The 17,337-nt window shown below is 37.4% G+C and overlaps 2 protein-coding genes and 1 pseudogene across 2 annotated transcripts; all 3 read left to right on the forward strand.

Annotated features, from left to right (window-relative positions):
• Positions 1–3,617: 3,617 nt before the first annotated feature.
• Positions 3,618–10,827, forward strand: LOC130747733 (probable ubiquitin-conjugating enzyme E2 25). The gene is made up of 8 exons (XM_057600748.1): positions 3,618–3,835; positions 3,947–4,055; positions 6,660–6,800; positions 6,895–7,962; positions 8,039–8,102; positions 8,478–8,617; positions 8,712–9,023; positions 10,329–10,827. The coding sequence occupies exons 1-8, from the start codon at positions 3,768–3,770 to the stop codon at positions 10,626–10,628; spliced, it is 2,202 nt and encodes a 733-aa protein (XP_057456731.1). The 5' UTR covers positions 3,618–3,767; the 3' UTR covers positions 10,629–10,827.
• Positions 10,828–11,620: 793 nt separating this feature from the next.
• On the forward strand, positions 11,621–14,000 carry LOC130748401 (ARM REPEAT PROTEIN INTERACTING WITH ABF2-like; annotated as a pseudogene).
• An 812-nt stretch (positions 14,001–14,812) lies between these two features.
• Positions 14,813–15,238, forward strand: LOC130743453 (translation initiation factor IF-1, chloroplastic). The gene has a single exon (XM_057595706.1). It carries the CDS (start codon positions 14,813–14,815, stop codon positions 15,236–15,238), a length of 426 nt encoding a protein of 141 aa, XP_057451689.1.
• Positions 15,239–17,337: the final 2,099 nt, after the last annotated feature.

Here is a 17,337-nt window from a genome sequence, read left to right on the forward strand (position 1 = left end):
AGAGGTCCTGTAAGTTGGTGATAACACATATTATGTTGATTCTGGGTTTGTTCACATAACATGGCTCAACTCAAAAGAAGGAAGGAAAATACCCATTTGCGGTTAACAAACTTTTGGGAGCATTTTTAACGTTTTTCATTTTAGCATTTACGAATCTTTAGGCATTTTTCCCGAAAATTGTTTGGGTCTGTTAAGTTTTGATGGGGATTGTTGTGAAGTTTTGATGGGGGATTGAAGAGGGAGAGGGACGGGAAATCGGGAATGGAAGAAAAAGGTGATATGGAAAATAAAAAGGAAAATTGATAAATAATAATAATAATATTAAATATTAATTGTTGTGCCAACTCAACAATTTCCGTTATGAATTAGACGGTCAATTGACGGAGGGACTTGATTGGCACATAAAAATAATTTAAAGACTTAAATTGCTCGTTTTAAACATTAGGGATCCAAATCGCACATACATGATACATCAGGGACGAAAAATGCAATTAAGCCTTTTTTTTATTTCAGTAAAACTTATTTTCTACCATGAACCCGGTTGCAACAAATGATGACTCCACTGGGAAGAGTCAAGCTTCACATGATTGATTGGACAAAACTTAATGACTTTATTTTTGTTCATATTACCCCTTTTGTAATATATACTTGATCACTTTTGTATATATGTTTTAATTGTTGTGAACACTAGCGTAGATGGTTAATAGTGTTCTGGTAGATATTGGTTCTATTGTATATCTTAGCGGAGAAAAGAAACTCTCACTTGGGAGAGAGAAAAAGTCCCCGGATGTGGGTGTAAAACCTATGATGTGGAGGAGAGAGTCCCCAAAGAAGGTGAAAACCCCCAAGTTAGGGTGGGTGACTGCGGCGTTGCTGGAGTTCCTCACTCAATTTGCTCAATTAGGGTTTTCTCCAGCGACGCTACTTTAAGTCATCTATTATTATAATTTCAATCTTTCCACTTTCCATAATCTAATTTTAATAGGCCCACAGCTCACTACAATAATTGTGACAGTATATTTAACAACGTTAATGTTTATTGATAAGAAAAACCTTCAAGACCTGTCATTAAAAAACGTACACAATTATCTAATTAGAACTCATCGTCTTAACATATTAGAATTAAATTAATAGAGAAATAAATAATATAAAAAAATGTATGTAAGCATTTTTTTAAAAGAAGAACTTTATTAATAAAATAAAGGAGAAGTATGTACAAAGGTTACCAAAAGCTAGAAAACTATATATTTATTTAATTCTTAAAAAACACAAGGGAATGTGTATTTTTTTTTTAATTTGGGCTCGTTTGGTACAACGTATTAGACATGATAATATAAGTTTATACAATACATTATAGATTTATTCTTTTTTTTTGAAATAATAGATTTATTCATTGTTTGGTGCTAACATTATATTGTATAAGCTTATACATCAATCCCCTCTTATACATTGAAATGATGGAGTATTATTCTATCATATAAGTGATGGAAAAATCATGATAAAAGTGTCATGTATAAGCTATATAAAAATCCACAGCCACCACCACCACCATCCCCCATCGCCACCACTACCCTCCATCATCACCACCACCACCGTCGCCTCCACTACCACCCCCACCACTACCACCACCACTACTACATCCACCACCATCACGTTCTAACACCACCACCACACTACCGCCGTCGCCGCCTCCACCACTCTCAACTGTAATCGTTATTACCACCACCACTACATACTACCATGACCACCACTACCGCCACAACCACCTCCCTCTACTACTGCCGCCACTGCTGCTACCAACGCCCCACAACACTGATACCACCACAATACTCTCCTCTAGTATCATCCACCACTGTCACATTGCCTCCATCGCCATCGTCACTACCACCACCACTACCTACCGCGACGACCCACCACTACCATTACCGCCACAATCACTTCCCTCCACCACTGCCACCGTTTAACACCACGACTGCCACATCTACAACCACCACCTCCGTCACCCCCATTATCGCTACCGCCATTGTCGCGGCCACCTCGGCCGCCACCGCCATCTTTACCACTCACTAACATGATCTCATTTTTATAAATATATATCATTATTCAATATTTCATAAAACATATATATGTTTATATTATTTTAAGCGAAATCGTAAGTTACACAGTGTATGACCAAACATTATATAGTATTAAATTTTTATTAGGTCTAACACTTATCGGGTCTTATACTGTCAGACCTTATACTATATAACATACCAAGCGGAAACATGTAATGTTAACAATTTTATACTTATCTTATTCTTTTATTTTTGGCATAATCATATATTTGGTCCCTACTTTAGACTATGTGTGATTTTAATACATTACACTCTACTTTTAAAATCAAGTAAATTTGGTCTATTTGTTGATCTTAATATGTGTAAAATCCTTATATATATATATATATATATATATATATATTCAAATACTGTAGGATTTATGATGAATTGGTTTAAAAGTCGTAAATTTTGTACGAAAATAGAATACTTTTGCAAGATACGAGGTTAAAATTCAAAGAGCAAATTGGAATTTTGTTTTTTTTGTTGAAAATTAATATTTTGATGAGTGGCATTTGAGAGGAAAAATGTCTATAAAAATATTATAAAGTAACTTATAATATTATAATACTTCATATATAATATCATAAGTCACTTATATTATTTATAATATTTTATATTATAATATTAAAAAGTGACTTATATTTGTGGACTATAACTTTCCTTTTAAATATTTTTTTGTGTGAATATTTTTCCCCCTTTAAACATGATTGAACATATGAGGTAATATAACGTTCAAAAAAAAACATGAGGTAAATTTTATTATCATGATATTATTAACAATAACTAAAATTTCTGACATGGAAGATGGATCCAAGTTAAATCTTACCCCATCCATCATGACTCACGAGTCATGACCATAAGGGGGCGTTTGTTTCAAGTTTTGAGATCACATTCCCGGGAATGTTATTCCTGGGTAAATTTTATAAATGTGTTTGGTAAGTATTTTGTATTCCTGAGAACATTTTAAATTTTCTTAATTTAAAAATTAAAAAAACTTAAAAATATAGATAATAATGATAAATTGTGGGAGAAGTAGGAAGTTACATTCATCTTTCCCATGAGAATATCAGATTCCCAACCTTTTTCATGGGAATCAATATGAAGGAAATCATGGGAATTGTGGAAGTTATTTTATTCTCGGGAATGATCGATACTCAGGAATCATAGTTTCCAATCTTGTAACAAACACAGGAATGTTCATTCCCAACTTTCATATTCCCGGGAATATCTTTCCAAATCTTGAAACAAACGCCTCCTAAGTAGTAAATTTTCAAAAATATTTTAGTAATTAATAATGATAAGAATAAAAAAAAACCGAGGGTGGTGAGGAAAGCAGTTTTGGTCTGATTGGCAAAAGTAAAGATCATAAAACCGACCGCAGAAGAACAGGGCCAAAGACAAACCTCACTCATCAGTCATCACCTAAACGGTAGGGACAAAATCGCAAATAAACGAAAAACCCGTGCCCCTTTTGATAATAAAAAAAATATAAAGAACACAACACAACACAGTGCGTTTCGTTCTTCACAATCCTCATGCCAAGGCGCGCGAAGTAACAAAAGCCCACATCATAACAAAACCGAAACCCACTTCATTCATTCATTCATCTCACTCTCTCTCTCTCTCTCTCGCGTTCGGAGCTCAATTTCCCGCCGGCGAATTTTTCCGATGAACCGATCGATCCAGCCGCCGCCGCCGCCGCCGTCGTCGGAGCATCCATTCCGAAGCCCCAAATTGTTTGCTTCTCTCTCTCTCTCTCTCTCTCTCACTCACTCTCTTCCTTCGATTTTTCTCTGTTTCGCGTTTTTCACTTTCTGAAACGATTGTGATTCTTCCGTTTGTGACAGGAGGAGAGTGTATTCGGGAAGCGGTTCTCATCACATGATGAACCCTGATGTGATCGAGATTCCTCAACCGGCGTGTAACGCTTCTTCCAATTTGATGAAGCAGAAAGAGGTATCGTTACTGATTGATTAATCGCTCTTTATTTTCTTTCAATTCTCTTGTTCTAGACTCATTTTTCGTTTACTTGTTATTTAATTTCAGTTGAACTTTTTTTTGTTACTTTTCTGATATCTGGGTTTTTTGGGATGATTTTTTTTTCCCTGTTGATCAAAGCTGTTTTCGCCGTTTAATTGTGGGTTTTGATGTTATCGAAGCATGCATTTCGTGTAAACCGAGGTTTCTGTCTTTGCATGTTCTGAGTTTTGTTAGTGTTGTGTTGCATTGGAGAGGGACTGAACTTGGTTGAATTTAGTGTGGGGAGAAACAACATTGTCAATTTTGTTTTTCCTTTTTCAGTGAAACTGCACAGGTTAATTCGGTTTATGTTTTCTTTTGTATCCTTTTTAATCTTGGCTCTTCATTGATGGTTGCATTGTTTCTACCAAATGTAGTTGAAGTTTAGGGTTTTTTCGGTACATCGGTTGAGAATTCAGTTAAGATTGGATATCACTGTGGTCATGATCATATCTTTTTTTCTTCTGTTTTTCTTGGGCAACACTGGTAGAGAAAGAAAAACAGTAAGATCTTTGACTATTAGGGCAACTTTTAATGAAATATAGTGGTTGGGATGGGACCACTCGCCCATCCAAGAGTCAACAAGCATGCCATTTTTATTTTTATTTTACAAAAATTTGGCCAAAAAGTACAAGCTATCTAGTTTTTTTTTGGTTTGCTGAAATTTTGATGGCATTATGATGTGAATGGCTATGTTTGTAAATGGGTTGTTTCAATTTTCAATACTCAGCAGTCAGTTGGATTTGACGCTATTGATTTGTTATGGATGTTGAGGTCATGAAAGTCTTTATTTATGAATAGATGTCTTATAATTCGGTGATTTCTATTCTTAATTGTGCAGTTGTTTTTTCTTCAGTTGTACTAATACTGGGGTCTGGGAATATGTTTCTTGACGTGTTGAATTGCCCACATGAACACTAGTTTGTCTACAGACATTGGACAAGGTTTTGTTGATATGGCTGGTTTAGCAGGAGAGTAAGATTTTTATTGTGCTGTGTTAGAAGTGGAGGTGTGCATAGTGTAAAATTGCATACCACATCACCTGATGTGGCCGTAATATTATCGTTGCGGAAGTATCTGCATCCTCAGCTGCAGTGTGTTAAATAATCACAGGAAAACCTGCCGCATAGCATTATAACAGCCACAATATAATAGGTCCAAAGATCATATTGGACCGCAATAGGCTGCATCGAACCACAACGGGCCTAAGGTCATCGCACAAATCCCATTCTTCATCCTCCTTTGTTTAGTAGATTGAAGGGGATTTCAAGGGTTTGGGGGGGGGGGGGGGGTGTATTTCAGATACTGGTGGACTGTTGATGAAGAGGAGGTGGATTTCGGAGAGGGGGGGGGGGGGGGGGGATATGTGTGATAAGTCATGAAGGGTAACATTTGACACAAATATAAAATAAAGCCACAATTCCTGCAATTGTGATTGTGACCACGTCTACTACCGCAGTTGTAAATTTAAGCTATGGATGAATGCAGCTATTTCTATGGATAGTCTAGGATGATTTATATGACACTGCAAATAAAGCGGTTCACTGAATTGTTTCTGCATACCTTGCGTGTGTGTTTCAAGATAGATTTTATGAGCGATATTTTCAGTAGATGTATTTTGTGAAGGGTGGCTTTGTTATTTTGAATTTCGGAAACTTTGTTTTTGTTTCTATTCTTTTTAAAATTTCAAGATACTCTTGAAGTCTTCTGATTCTGAGTCTCTTGCTGTAAATTTCTTTCTCATTCTCAACCAATGAAATTTTCTGTGCAACAAAAGAAGAAGAAAATGCTTATGATTAGCAATACTAGAAGAGTTATTTGAACGCTTACTTGACCAAGAACTTTTTCCAGCATAGAAATTAAGACAGATAGTTCTAGGGTGAATCACGAACTACAAATTCATAATGTTGTGATTTTAAGAGTCTCATATTCTGATTTTTTTCCTTGTCTAGTTTTTCGTGAGAATTCTGTGTAGCATGGGTTTTACCAGCATTTACCTGTTGTCTTCGTTCTTTAATTTCAATTAGATGTTTCTTTACCATTTTACATAAGGTGATTTTCATCCTCTGATTATGGTATGCCATTGAATTATTATTGCTGTTGGCATATTAAAAACCAGTCAAGGCCACTTTTCTGTCCTCTTATATGCGAGTCAATTGCAATGGAATATACTCTAATGCTGACTTAGGTTATCTGGGATCCCAGCAATTTGCTTGAGTTGGTTAGCAGTATATTTGTCTTTTGTTTTTTCCTCGTGAAAATTAGTCTCCCTAGCATTGCTGTTATACAACTTGTTTCCGTCGTGTAAATATATCTGCTTGAGGTATTTGCGGACTGCTTTTCTTTCTAATTTTGCCTAGGTGGTTTTCAAATTTCACTGTGTTAATGTTGATATTGGATTATATCATTATGACCTTGACATACATTTCTAAAGCACAGTTCTTCTCTTTGGCCCAATTTGCCTCTGAATTGTACTAATTGTATCCAATGTTATCCTTTTTTTTTAAACTAAGAAATACTAATTGTACTTTACTTTTGCAGGCTGTTTTTCATGGCGTGATTGACATCAGCAATGATGATGACTCTGCTGATTTAGTGTTAGTTGGTGAAAAAGTTGGAAAAAGTAACAAGGGGAAGACAGTTGAATCTATTCATGATGGTTTTGGTGATCATCAAAATATGGTTTGTGAATAGGATATCTTGTTTCTTGCAGCTAATTATGTTATCTTTTCCAACATAGAAAAATGACTAACATGTTCCTTGGAATTTTTTTCAGGAAGTGTTTGACAGTATATTTTGTCCACCTGTTATGGGCAAATCTGGACCAGGTAGCGGGGTTGAGTCTTCCAATGGTTATACTTCAGGATCACATGATATAATCCATGTTGATGACATTTGTTCTGATCAATCATATGATGATGATGACTTCTCTGATCTTTTTTCTGATGATTATATGGACGTAGATGATTATGCTATACTACAGGCACATTTTGATAATGTGAACATACCTCCTGGAATTGAGGCACCCATTCCTTGGTTGTCACAATATGATCTAGGTAAAAATTCTGCAGCGACTTACTCATCTCAGCCTTCATGGTCATTAGAGCCTACTAACCCTGAAATCCAAGGACCTTCAGCTGGTAGTTCTAATTTGCAAGTAAAAGTAGGTTCTATTGATCTCCCTTCCGGAAAGAAGCTGTCTTCTTCTAAGTTATCTTCTCAAGCTGCATCTAGTAAGAAGAAATTAGATGCCTCACAATGCAGGAGGCGTAAGCTAAAGTTGGCATTAGAAGTGGAGTCATCTAAATCTAATTGGGTTTTGGGACATTATGGTAAAAAGAAGCCTGATGTTTTTGGTTCTTCAGCTAACCATGGATATATGAACAATTCAGAGGCCATGATGAAGCTGCCATATGGTGAGCCACAATGGGAACTATTTGAAAGTGAAAAGAAAGCTGCTGGAAGTATCAGTTCACATCATTCGAATTCTGTTGGACCTGTAGATGGATCATTGCATTTACCGGGAAATGAGTCTGCAAACCCTTGGTTGTCGAAGAGTTCTTTTCATTTTAATCCATTTTCTAATTATACAGCTAATTCAAGTTTTTTCAATCCATTTGTTCCTCTTAATGCCCCTCCTCCGGAGCTAGCGTTTCATAACACTTGGGCGGCTCACAATTACGCGAGAGGTGGAAATAATGGAACATCTGATAGTACTGTTGTGGCAATCTCTGATGAAGCCAGAGATGAAATTTTAAGGAAATTTCAAAACTTTAAACAATTTGACACCGTTGAAGACACTTCAGACCATCATTTTCTTCCCACTAATTCTTCCATGAAGCAGGTACTCTTGTTAACACATTTTTTTTCAGTTTTTGTCTCGATCATTTTGGTTTAACATCAGTTTATTTCCTGAACAGTATCCAAAGGATTGGGCTAAAAGAATCCAGGAAGAGTGGAAGTTATTGGAGAAGAACTTACCTGGTAAGGTTGTTTGTTTAGTTTTCCTGTAAAGAATTGGCTGTAATATTTTCCTTAATCAAATCACTTTTAGTGTTTGATTTCGTTTTTCAAGCTGATGGAGCTACTCTATGTGATTATCTCCATCAGTTATTAACAAGCTAACGGGTGCCTTTCAGACTCAAAGCCCATTAACATGGCTGCAATTTTTTAGTATAATCCTTATGAAGTAGATTTTAACATTCTTTCCGTTGGTAAGACGTAAGAGTCCAAATACTCGTTCTGAAGCAGGAAGTTAGAAAAAGCTGTTGATTGTGTTCTGAATATCATAATGACTAATGAGCAACCAGCCATTGGGTTGATTACTGTTTCTTTGACACTTTATCTCATTTCAATCAGATACAATATTTGTCAGAGTTTATGAATCAAGAATAGATCTTTTGAGGGCTGTGATTATTGGAGCAGAGGGAACTCCTTATCATGATGGTCTTTTCTTTTTTGATGTTTTCTTTCCCAGTGGCTATCCCAATGTACCCCCGGTATGTGGTTGAGGGTACTGCATTTGAATAGCAATATTTATATGTTCACTCTTTTTAATTTAAAGTCTGACTCAAGCTACAATATTTAATGCAGCAACTCTACTACCACTCTGGTGGGCTTCGTCTCAACCCAAATTTATATAATTGTGGCAAAGTATGCCTCAGTCTACTTAACACCTGGTCTGGCAGTAAGAATGAGAAGTGGCTTCCGGGTGTTTCAACAATTTTACAAGTTCTAGTCTCTATACAAGGTCTAATCTTGAATACAAAGCCTTACTTTAATGAGCCTGGATATGCACATATGAGTGGCTCGGCTGATGGTGAATTGAGATCCCTACGGTATAATGAGGATACATTCATGCTGTCTTTGAAGACAATGATGTATATGATAAGAAGGCCTCCAAAGGTTTGAACTATCTCTCATTCTCTTTGTTCAATGTTTTATCTCTCTCATTGGGTAAATTGTTTTAATAAATGTGAGCATCGCCATGGTCACTCGTAGCACCTCAAGAAAGCCATGCCTAGAAATGCTCCTGTTGTGCATTTTTGCAAGTTATGAAGTTGGAGAGTAAGAGAAATAAGCATTGTATTAACTAATTTAGGGACAAAAATTAGCATTTTATGACAACAAACTGAGCAAAATGGGCAAATGATTTGATGGTTTCAATTGAGTCCGTTTTGAAGTATATGAGAAGCATATATACTTCCATTAGAGAATTCATGAGATCTTGCCATTTAGCACTGCCCACATGATATATCTGCATAAATCAAGATACTTTAATAATTGGCATAGCATACTGGATCTTTGCATAGATGCTGGTAATAAAGCTTGTTAATCTACTAAATCAGTTTTTTGTTTTTTTCAAACAAAAGTTAATTATTGTGAGATAAAGAAGACCTGATGTGTGTTGGAATACATTTTGTCACGCATGAAATACATGCCTTGCTTCATACGAGCACCTGTCTCTGCACCATTGCATTTATGCTTTCCAAAGGTCTTGATAGTTGATACCTTTATGTTTTATGGACGATCAACTACTATTGCAAATCATCACTAATGACCTGTAACCATAGTAGTCAATCCCGGATAGCGGCGCGTAGCGGCCGGCCCCAAAAGTGGGATAGCGTGATAGCGCATAGCGGGATGGCCGCTATTCTGAATTTTTTTATGTAATTTTATATCATTAATAGTTTAATACTATATACATATAAATAGCAAACAATGTCAAATATTGCCTAAAATTCATAACATTCATAATAGAAATAAAAATCATAAGTCTTGAACAATAACACACAACTAATAACTTCTCAAAAGCAAGGTAAAGAAGTCGAATTTGCAAATCTGAATGAAGAATGAAGCTTAATTCTTTCAATTTTGACCTATAATGGCCCTGAGAAGTCCTAACATGCCCATAAAAAGGTTCCCCAACGATTTAAAACAAAGAGGCTTGAGTCATTTTCTCCTTCGTTCATATAGCGCCGCTATTTCCCGCTATTGGCCGCGATCTGCCGCTATTTTGGCCGCTATTCGCGCCGCTACGACCGCTATTGTGAAGTTGGCCGCTATTTCATCTCAATAGCGGCAGGGAGCCGCTCCGCTACGCCGCTATAGCGCCGCTATTTGCCGCTATTGACTACTATGCCTGTAACTGTATTCTGTTTTTTGAGTTCAAAACTTCAAATATTGACTTCAGGTTATTTTTTATTTCAGAATTTTGAGGACTTCGTTGTTGGGCACTTCTGCAGCCGAGCTCATGATATTTTGGTGGCATGTAAAGCATACATGGATGGTGCTCAAGTTGGCTGTTTAGTCAAAGGTGGGGTTCAGGATGTTGATCAAGGAGACAAGAGCTGCTCAAAGCAGTTTCAGTATTGCTTATCTGCACTTGTTAACATGCTTGTTAAAGAGTTTACACAAATTGGAGTTAAGGACTGTTTGAAGTTTGTGTCTTCATCAACAGCACAGGACAAGCAGTTGGGTGAAGTGCCTGTGGCTGCTATGTTTTCTTGATAAACCCAATTTTTTGAGACTTGAGAAAGGCTTTACTACATTTAATTTATACAGCTATAAGGAGGCTTATGTTTTTATTACATTGTTGAATTTAGACTCTCTTTATTTTCATGGACAATGGCTGCACATAGTTCTGGATGTTGTATATACTTACAGATGAAATTATAATGGTTGTTAGGATGGCATAAGACTTTGATCATTTTATTCTAGCTTATTGGGTTCTCTTATCTCCTATTGGTAAACCAGTTTATTGTGTACCTGTTGGCACCAAAATATTCATAGAGGATTAAACGGCTAAAAACTAATATAACTGAACTCTGTCTAGTAGATTCTAGTGTAGCCCTTAGCAGTTCCAGAAGACGGCTGGATGAACACAGATTCGCATGCAAGTCGAATTTTCGGGCAAATATCATTAGGGTAAACAATATATTCATGATACTGATTTGAATCCTAAGGGTTTCTGATTAAGAAATTGGAAATGGATCCACTCTTAGATAATAGGAATTTTGATTTCAAGTGGGGCCAACCGATACACTTGAATAAGACCTGGTCTTTAGATGACTAGGATTGAAGGCAACATCTAGGCGAGATATTTGGATGTGGGGAGGTGGTGTTTTTCCTTTGTAACCATTGTGCTCAGCTAGAATTTACCTTATGAATAGGGGATACAACGACTGAATCCAATTTGTACAACAACTCAAACCATCAATACAACTACAAATTTCATGTATCTTCCATATCGGTTAAGTCCCTACACAAGTTATTTGAACCGGCAAATTGACACCCCTAATGGGAGCAACAAACGCATTGAGAAGTTTTCATCACCTAACCACAACCATGATTGACGTGTGGATCTAAGGTTGGAGTGAAGCATGAAATCCTCAAGCATTCAAAGGAACAACATTAACCGAGTTCCTATTTTTGGTCTCATCTCCAACTCTAAAATGATTATTCAATCAAATACTATTCAATTAATTATCACATATAGTAATTACCTATCTCTCGTTCATACTTACCATCTACATCTACATTCATGGTAACAAAACAGAAGCGCAGGATTGCAATACACAAATGGATTCTCCACTGGAACATGTTCTTGTCCTGAATTCCGTCCCCTCACCCTCTCTCTCAGATCGTGTTGCGGCAACAACTGCCCTTTATGTTTTAAATGGCATTGCCAGAGACGGTACCCCAAAGGAAGATCAAGATTCTCCACAAGTTCTAATGGACAAGATTCTCCAACATCTTCACATCATCAATTCCGATCAATATTCTAGTACACACGCGACGAAGGATTCTCCAAAATATCTACTTGACAAGATTCTCAAACATGTTCTTATCCTCGATTCCGCCCCCCCCCCCCCCTATCTCTCAAGCAGTGCTGCTGCAACTACTACCTTCAACGTTCGAAATCGCCCTCACAGAGACGAAGAGCTTGGGGATATACTGAATTCTGACGCTGTCCCTATTATCATGAGACTTCTTTTTTATTTGAGAGATGAAAATGGTGGTCAAGGCTTCTCTGATACCTTCAAATATGATGTGCAGAGAGGATGTGCTTTGGTCCTCACCCTTCTATCTTTTCAACCGAAGTATCAACAACTCATTGTTGATGCTGGAGCCTTGCCTCATCTTGTTGATTTGTTAAGGGTGCACAAGGCTGGTGTCATGTCTCAAGCACTTATTGGTATTCTTAAGACAACAGCAGGCACAATAACCCATCTTGCCTATCAAAACTCCAACATTAAGACCCTTTTCAGGAATGAAGGTGGTATTCTTCCTCTTGTTGAATTGCTTGAATTCAATGATTCAAAGGTACAAGTGGCAGCTGCAGGGGCCTTGCGAGTTCTTGCATATCAAAATAATGACAACGCAAATCAGATTGTTGAATGCAATGCATTGCCCACTCTTGTACTAATGCTTGGATCAGATGACCCTACTATACATTATGAGGCAGTTGGTTTAATCAGAAATCTGGTCCACTCTTTGCCAAATATTAAGGAAGCTCTTCTTGAAGCTGGTGCTTTACAACCAGTGATTTGGTTGTTGAGTTCCTCATGTTTGAAGAGCCAAAGAGAAGCAACTCTTTTACTTTGTCAGTTTGTTGAATTGGGTCGGGCTACTAAGATTCAGATTGCCGAAAGAGGGGCTGTAAGACCTTTGGTTGACATGCTTACATCCTCAGATGAACAACTTAGTGGAATGTCAGCTTGTGCTCTTGGGAGGTTAGCACAGGACCCTGACAATCAAGCTAGCATTGCTTATAATGAAGGTATAGAGCCTCTACTCAATCTTCTTAACTCAGAGATTTATTTTGTCCAACACAGTGCAGCCTTCGCTCTCTATGGTCTTGCTGTTAATGAGGACAATGTTGCAGATATTATTAAGACTGGCTCAAAAACTTCTTGATGGACCTTTCAATACTCTTCCTAGTTCCTACTAAGAAGTATGTGGCAGTAATTTAAAAAAAAATTAGAGGAGATTATGCATGGGCGAGTACTAAAACACCTGATGAATCTTATGCGCTTTGCAGACAAAGGTGTTCAAAGACTTGTAGCTATTGCCCTTGCTCACTTATGTTTCCCCGATGATCATAAAACTATTTTCATTGTTAATAATGGACTAGAATTGCTTATGGATCTTCTTGAATCTGCAAACCTGAAACAGAAGAGTGATGCTTCAAGAGCACTTTACAAGTTGGCCACCAAAGCCACACCTGTCTCTCGTGTTTTTCTTGCTCCTCCGAAGGTGTACTTAGGCGAACGATATGTGAACAATCCTAATCTTTCTGATGTCACATTCTTAGTTGAAGGTAAAAGGTTTTATGCTCATAGAGGTTCTTTAAAGGCTTCTTCCGATATATTCCGTGCAATATTTGATCAACGTTATAAGGAAAGTGAAGCCCAAGATATAGAGATTCCAAATATTAAATGGGATGTCTTTGAGTTGATGATGAGATTTATTTACACTGGAACAATAGATGTCAATTTGGATATTGCTGAGGACCTCCTCATTGTTGCAGATCAATATCTTCTGGACAATCTTAAGTCTCTTTGTGAACATACTATTTCTCAGGATATTTCAGTGGACAATGTTTCAATATTGTACGAGATGTCGGAGGCTTTTAATGCTACATCATTAAGAAATGTGTGCATATTGTTTTTTCTGGAGCAATTTGATAAGTTGAGTGTCAAACCATGGTATTCTCGCCTAGTTTGTCTTATTGCACCAAGCATACGCAAATTTTTCTCAGCTTTATTTGACAAGTATGATTTAGCTGACTATTGAGGATTCTTAAACTTTAGGAAAGGTGAAAAATGTTCAAAGATGTAAATGATTTGGTGTGTTTGGATTTCAGTTTGCAAAACAAAGTTTGGGTGAATGTGAGTTTGCAAAACAGAATCTACGTCAAAGTGGGTTGGTTGTAATGTGATTTATGTTTGAATACTTTTATTTTAAAACAGAGTTTGATAACATGAATCATGGTTGGCTGATATTAGTTTAAAGCACTTTTAAGTTGTTTAATTACTAAAAAATATCAAATCAATCTCATTCAAATATTTTTCTTCAACTGATGCATGAGACTTGCTTTTGGTACGAATTGCATGAGAGACTTTGCATTTATAAATTATGAGAAAGACTAAAATCAAACTCGTTTATAAATTCAGGGACTAATTAGACCAATAACTCTAATTTTTTTTAAAGTTTCATCTTTTTAATTTTGTTATAAATTTTAATTTTTTGTCTTTCTATTTGATTCTTTATTTTTTTTAGATGTTTGTGATATTTTACCCCCTTCATATTATATCCCATGTATATCTCTTTTCAAGGTTTCAGACTACCGGATAGAGCACCGATGACATGTTGGGAAGGCCAGCAGAAGCTGGATTACCCACCACTTTAAATTTTAGTGATCTCAGGTAGATTCAAACCCTCAACCTATTGCGAGGTGATAAAGTTAAACCCGGTAGGTTAAATTACATTTTTATACCTATGTCAGAATTCAGAAAGATATTTCCTCAAATTTTCAATTGTTTTCCTTCCTCATTCCCTCTTGCAAGCATGGGTATATATTTCCCAAAACCTTATCCCACCCAAATATCCCCATTTTCTTCAACAACACAAACTGAGAAAGAAACTGCAAAACCTTCATCATCACACATTCACACCACAAGTGAAGAGACATGTTCACCTCATCATCTCTCTTCTCATTCCACACTCCAACTCCAACCCTTCATCATCATCATAATCTCATTCCCTTAACCACCACCACACACTCCTTTCGCTTTCTTCAACCACTCAACCACCCTCTCTCCCTCTCCCACTCGCCGGCGCCCTTCTCCGCCGCCGCCAAGCCACCCACCGCCGACAAGTCCAGCGAGCAGAAATGGGTCCACGAGGGTCTCATCACTGAGTCCCTCCCCAACGGCATGTTCCGTGTCCGCCTCGACAACGAGGACCTTATCCTCGGCTATGTCTCCGGCAAGATCCGGAAGAACTTCGTTCGGATCCTTCCCGGCGACAGGGTCAAAGTTGAGGTCAGTCGCTATGATTCTTCCAAAGGACGCATAGTTTACAGGCTCCGTAACACCGGTGGTGGCTCCTCTTAGCTTTCATGCACGTGAGGTGTTTGTGAAAATGTCTCAGACAACCCTCCAATTGGGTACTCTTCTTTTGTAATAGCTTTTCTTTGATGGGGAAGGGAAAGGGTATTAGAGACTCCATAGTTGTACTCCATGGTTGTATAAAGAAGAATCATTTGGGTCTATTTTTTTTTGTTCAGTTTCACCTTATAATTGATGCATTTTCTGTAGTGGTTGTAGTGAGTGCATTTGATTTTAACCTCCTATGATGTGCATGTCTTTGGTAAAATGATCAGTTGATTTTTGTTTTATTATGACATTTTGACATCAATTGATCAATGCAATCTAGACCAGCTAAGTATAAAGAGTAGGGTGTTCCCCCTTGAGATTGTGTCATTTCACATTGATTTGTCTGCATTTCTGAAACTCTTGGTATTGATTGAGCCATGTTAAGACTTGCCATCTGATGAGAATTTCATGGGTAATGTTTGATTTTCTGTCAGTGGTTTAGGGAGGAAGAAGTGAATCAAGTGATATTGAATTAAGTGGCAAGGAATTGAATGTAGTAAGTGGCAAAGAATTCTATAGTTAGAATGAATTTAACTTCTATGTGTGGCAGCAATTATTAGGTACCACCTTCTATTCACTTTGACAAGCACAAGAGTTTGGTAATTGACACACCTATAGCTGCTTAAAGAATTAGTGGTATTTGTTATCAAGGTGGATCCGGACTTTCTACTTTTACCTCTTTCCATGTCCTCATTTTCTTCTTCTGCCATCACAATCCCTTACACCATTCATCATGCTGTGATAGTCCCTGAATCATGTATCACCGCAGCTGTTAAACACAACTCCTTCTGACTATCATCAATCTTTGAATGGTAAGTGGTCAACATGATTTTGTTGATTTCCAAGTACAGGACTATCTATACAAATGGTCAGGTTTCTAGAATCAATCAATTTTTTTGGCTGCACTGCATCACTGTATCAGGTGTAAGCTACAGAACCGAGCTTGAATGTGTAACCAAGACATAGGGAGAAATAACTCTCTTCTAGGAGGTATTTTCTGGGCATAAAGAAAGGAAGCTTCGTTCCTTTATATAAAAAAAAACAACTGAGGCTTTGCATAGGTTAATTTGGTCGTCTTTACTCTTTACTGCTGAGGAGGTAAGTTACTTGGTCTTACAGTTGTTTCTTATAACTAGATGATGTTAACTATTAGGTACTATCAGTAGTTTGGTTTAGGTGGAACTTTTAAGTGGCCAAGTTTCTTTCATGGTCCAAAGTCCTGTTACCCACTTCCTGACAGATATTCCAGGTTAGTGTACTTGATCTTTGAGAGGGTTTGCCACCTAGCTTGCAGCTGTGTACGAGTAGCAATATGTATTGAGTAGTCTCTCCTGCTACTGTATTTGAATTGATTATTGCCATACTCTGAATTTTATTTCTTTTGGCAAATGGATAGGACACTTGTCTAGATTCATCTAAAATCATGCTAAATCTCAGTTCTAAGGAAATAGACCATATCTTGGAGATCTCATGGAATTTGCACTAGGTAGATTTGTTAGGGTCTTAACTAGAGATATGACCAAAATATTCCTTATAAAAAGTAGTGCAATCCTCACCTCTAAGGTAGTTTTGGGATAGAGCTATATCTCTCAAATTCTTATATGGTATCATAGCTTATCCTAGATCCGTTTATTGAAAATCATCTTTCCACGCTCCATATGTGCAACTCTGGGTGTGGGGTGAGTTAATGTCCCACACATGTGGGTTGGAGCTTGCCCGGTGGCGATTTGACAACAATGCTAGTTGTGGGCAGGCATGTCTGTAGAAGGAATCTCAGTGAAATCATGGCATTTATGGTGAACATCACACGCGACAACTGTAAAGGCACATGAATGATGCCACGTGATGTGACTTGACATGGGAGTAGTTCGATGCGTGGGGATTTGTGCTCCATGAATTGGAAGCAAGGTTGGAATAAGCATTTTCCTCCTCTTTAGTATTATGGAATAGTTGCATTGTGGGCAGGTGGACCGATTGTGGTGTCAGGCTAGCCAGCTTGCATTAAAAGAAGGAGATTTTGGCTAGCTAGAATAAATATGCGCTTTCATGTTTCAGAC

This window comes from Lotus japonicus, chromosome 3 (assembly GCF_012489685.1).
Source record: "Lotus japonicus ecotype B-129 chromosome 3, LjGifu_v1.2".
NCBI lineage: Eukaryota > Viridiplantae > Streptophyta > Magnoliopsida > Fabales > Fabaceae > Lotus > Lotus japonicus.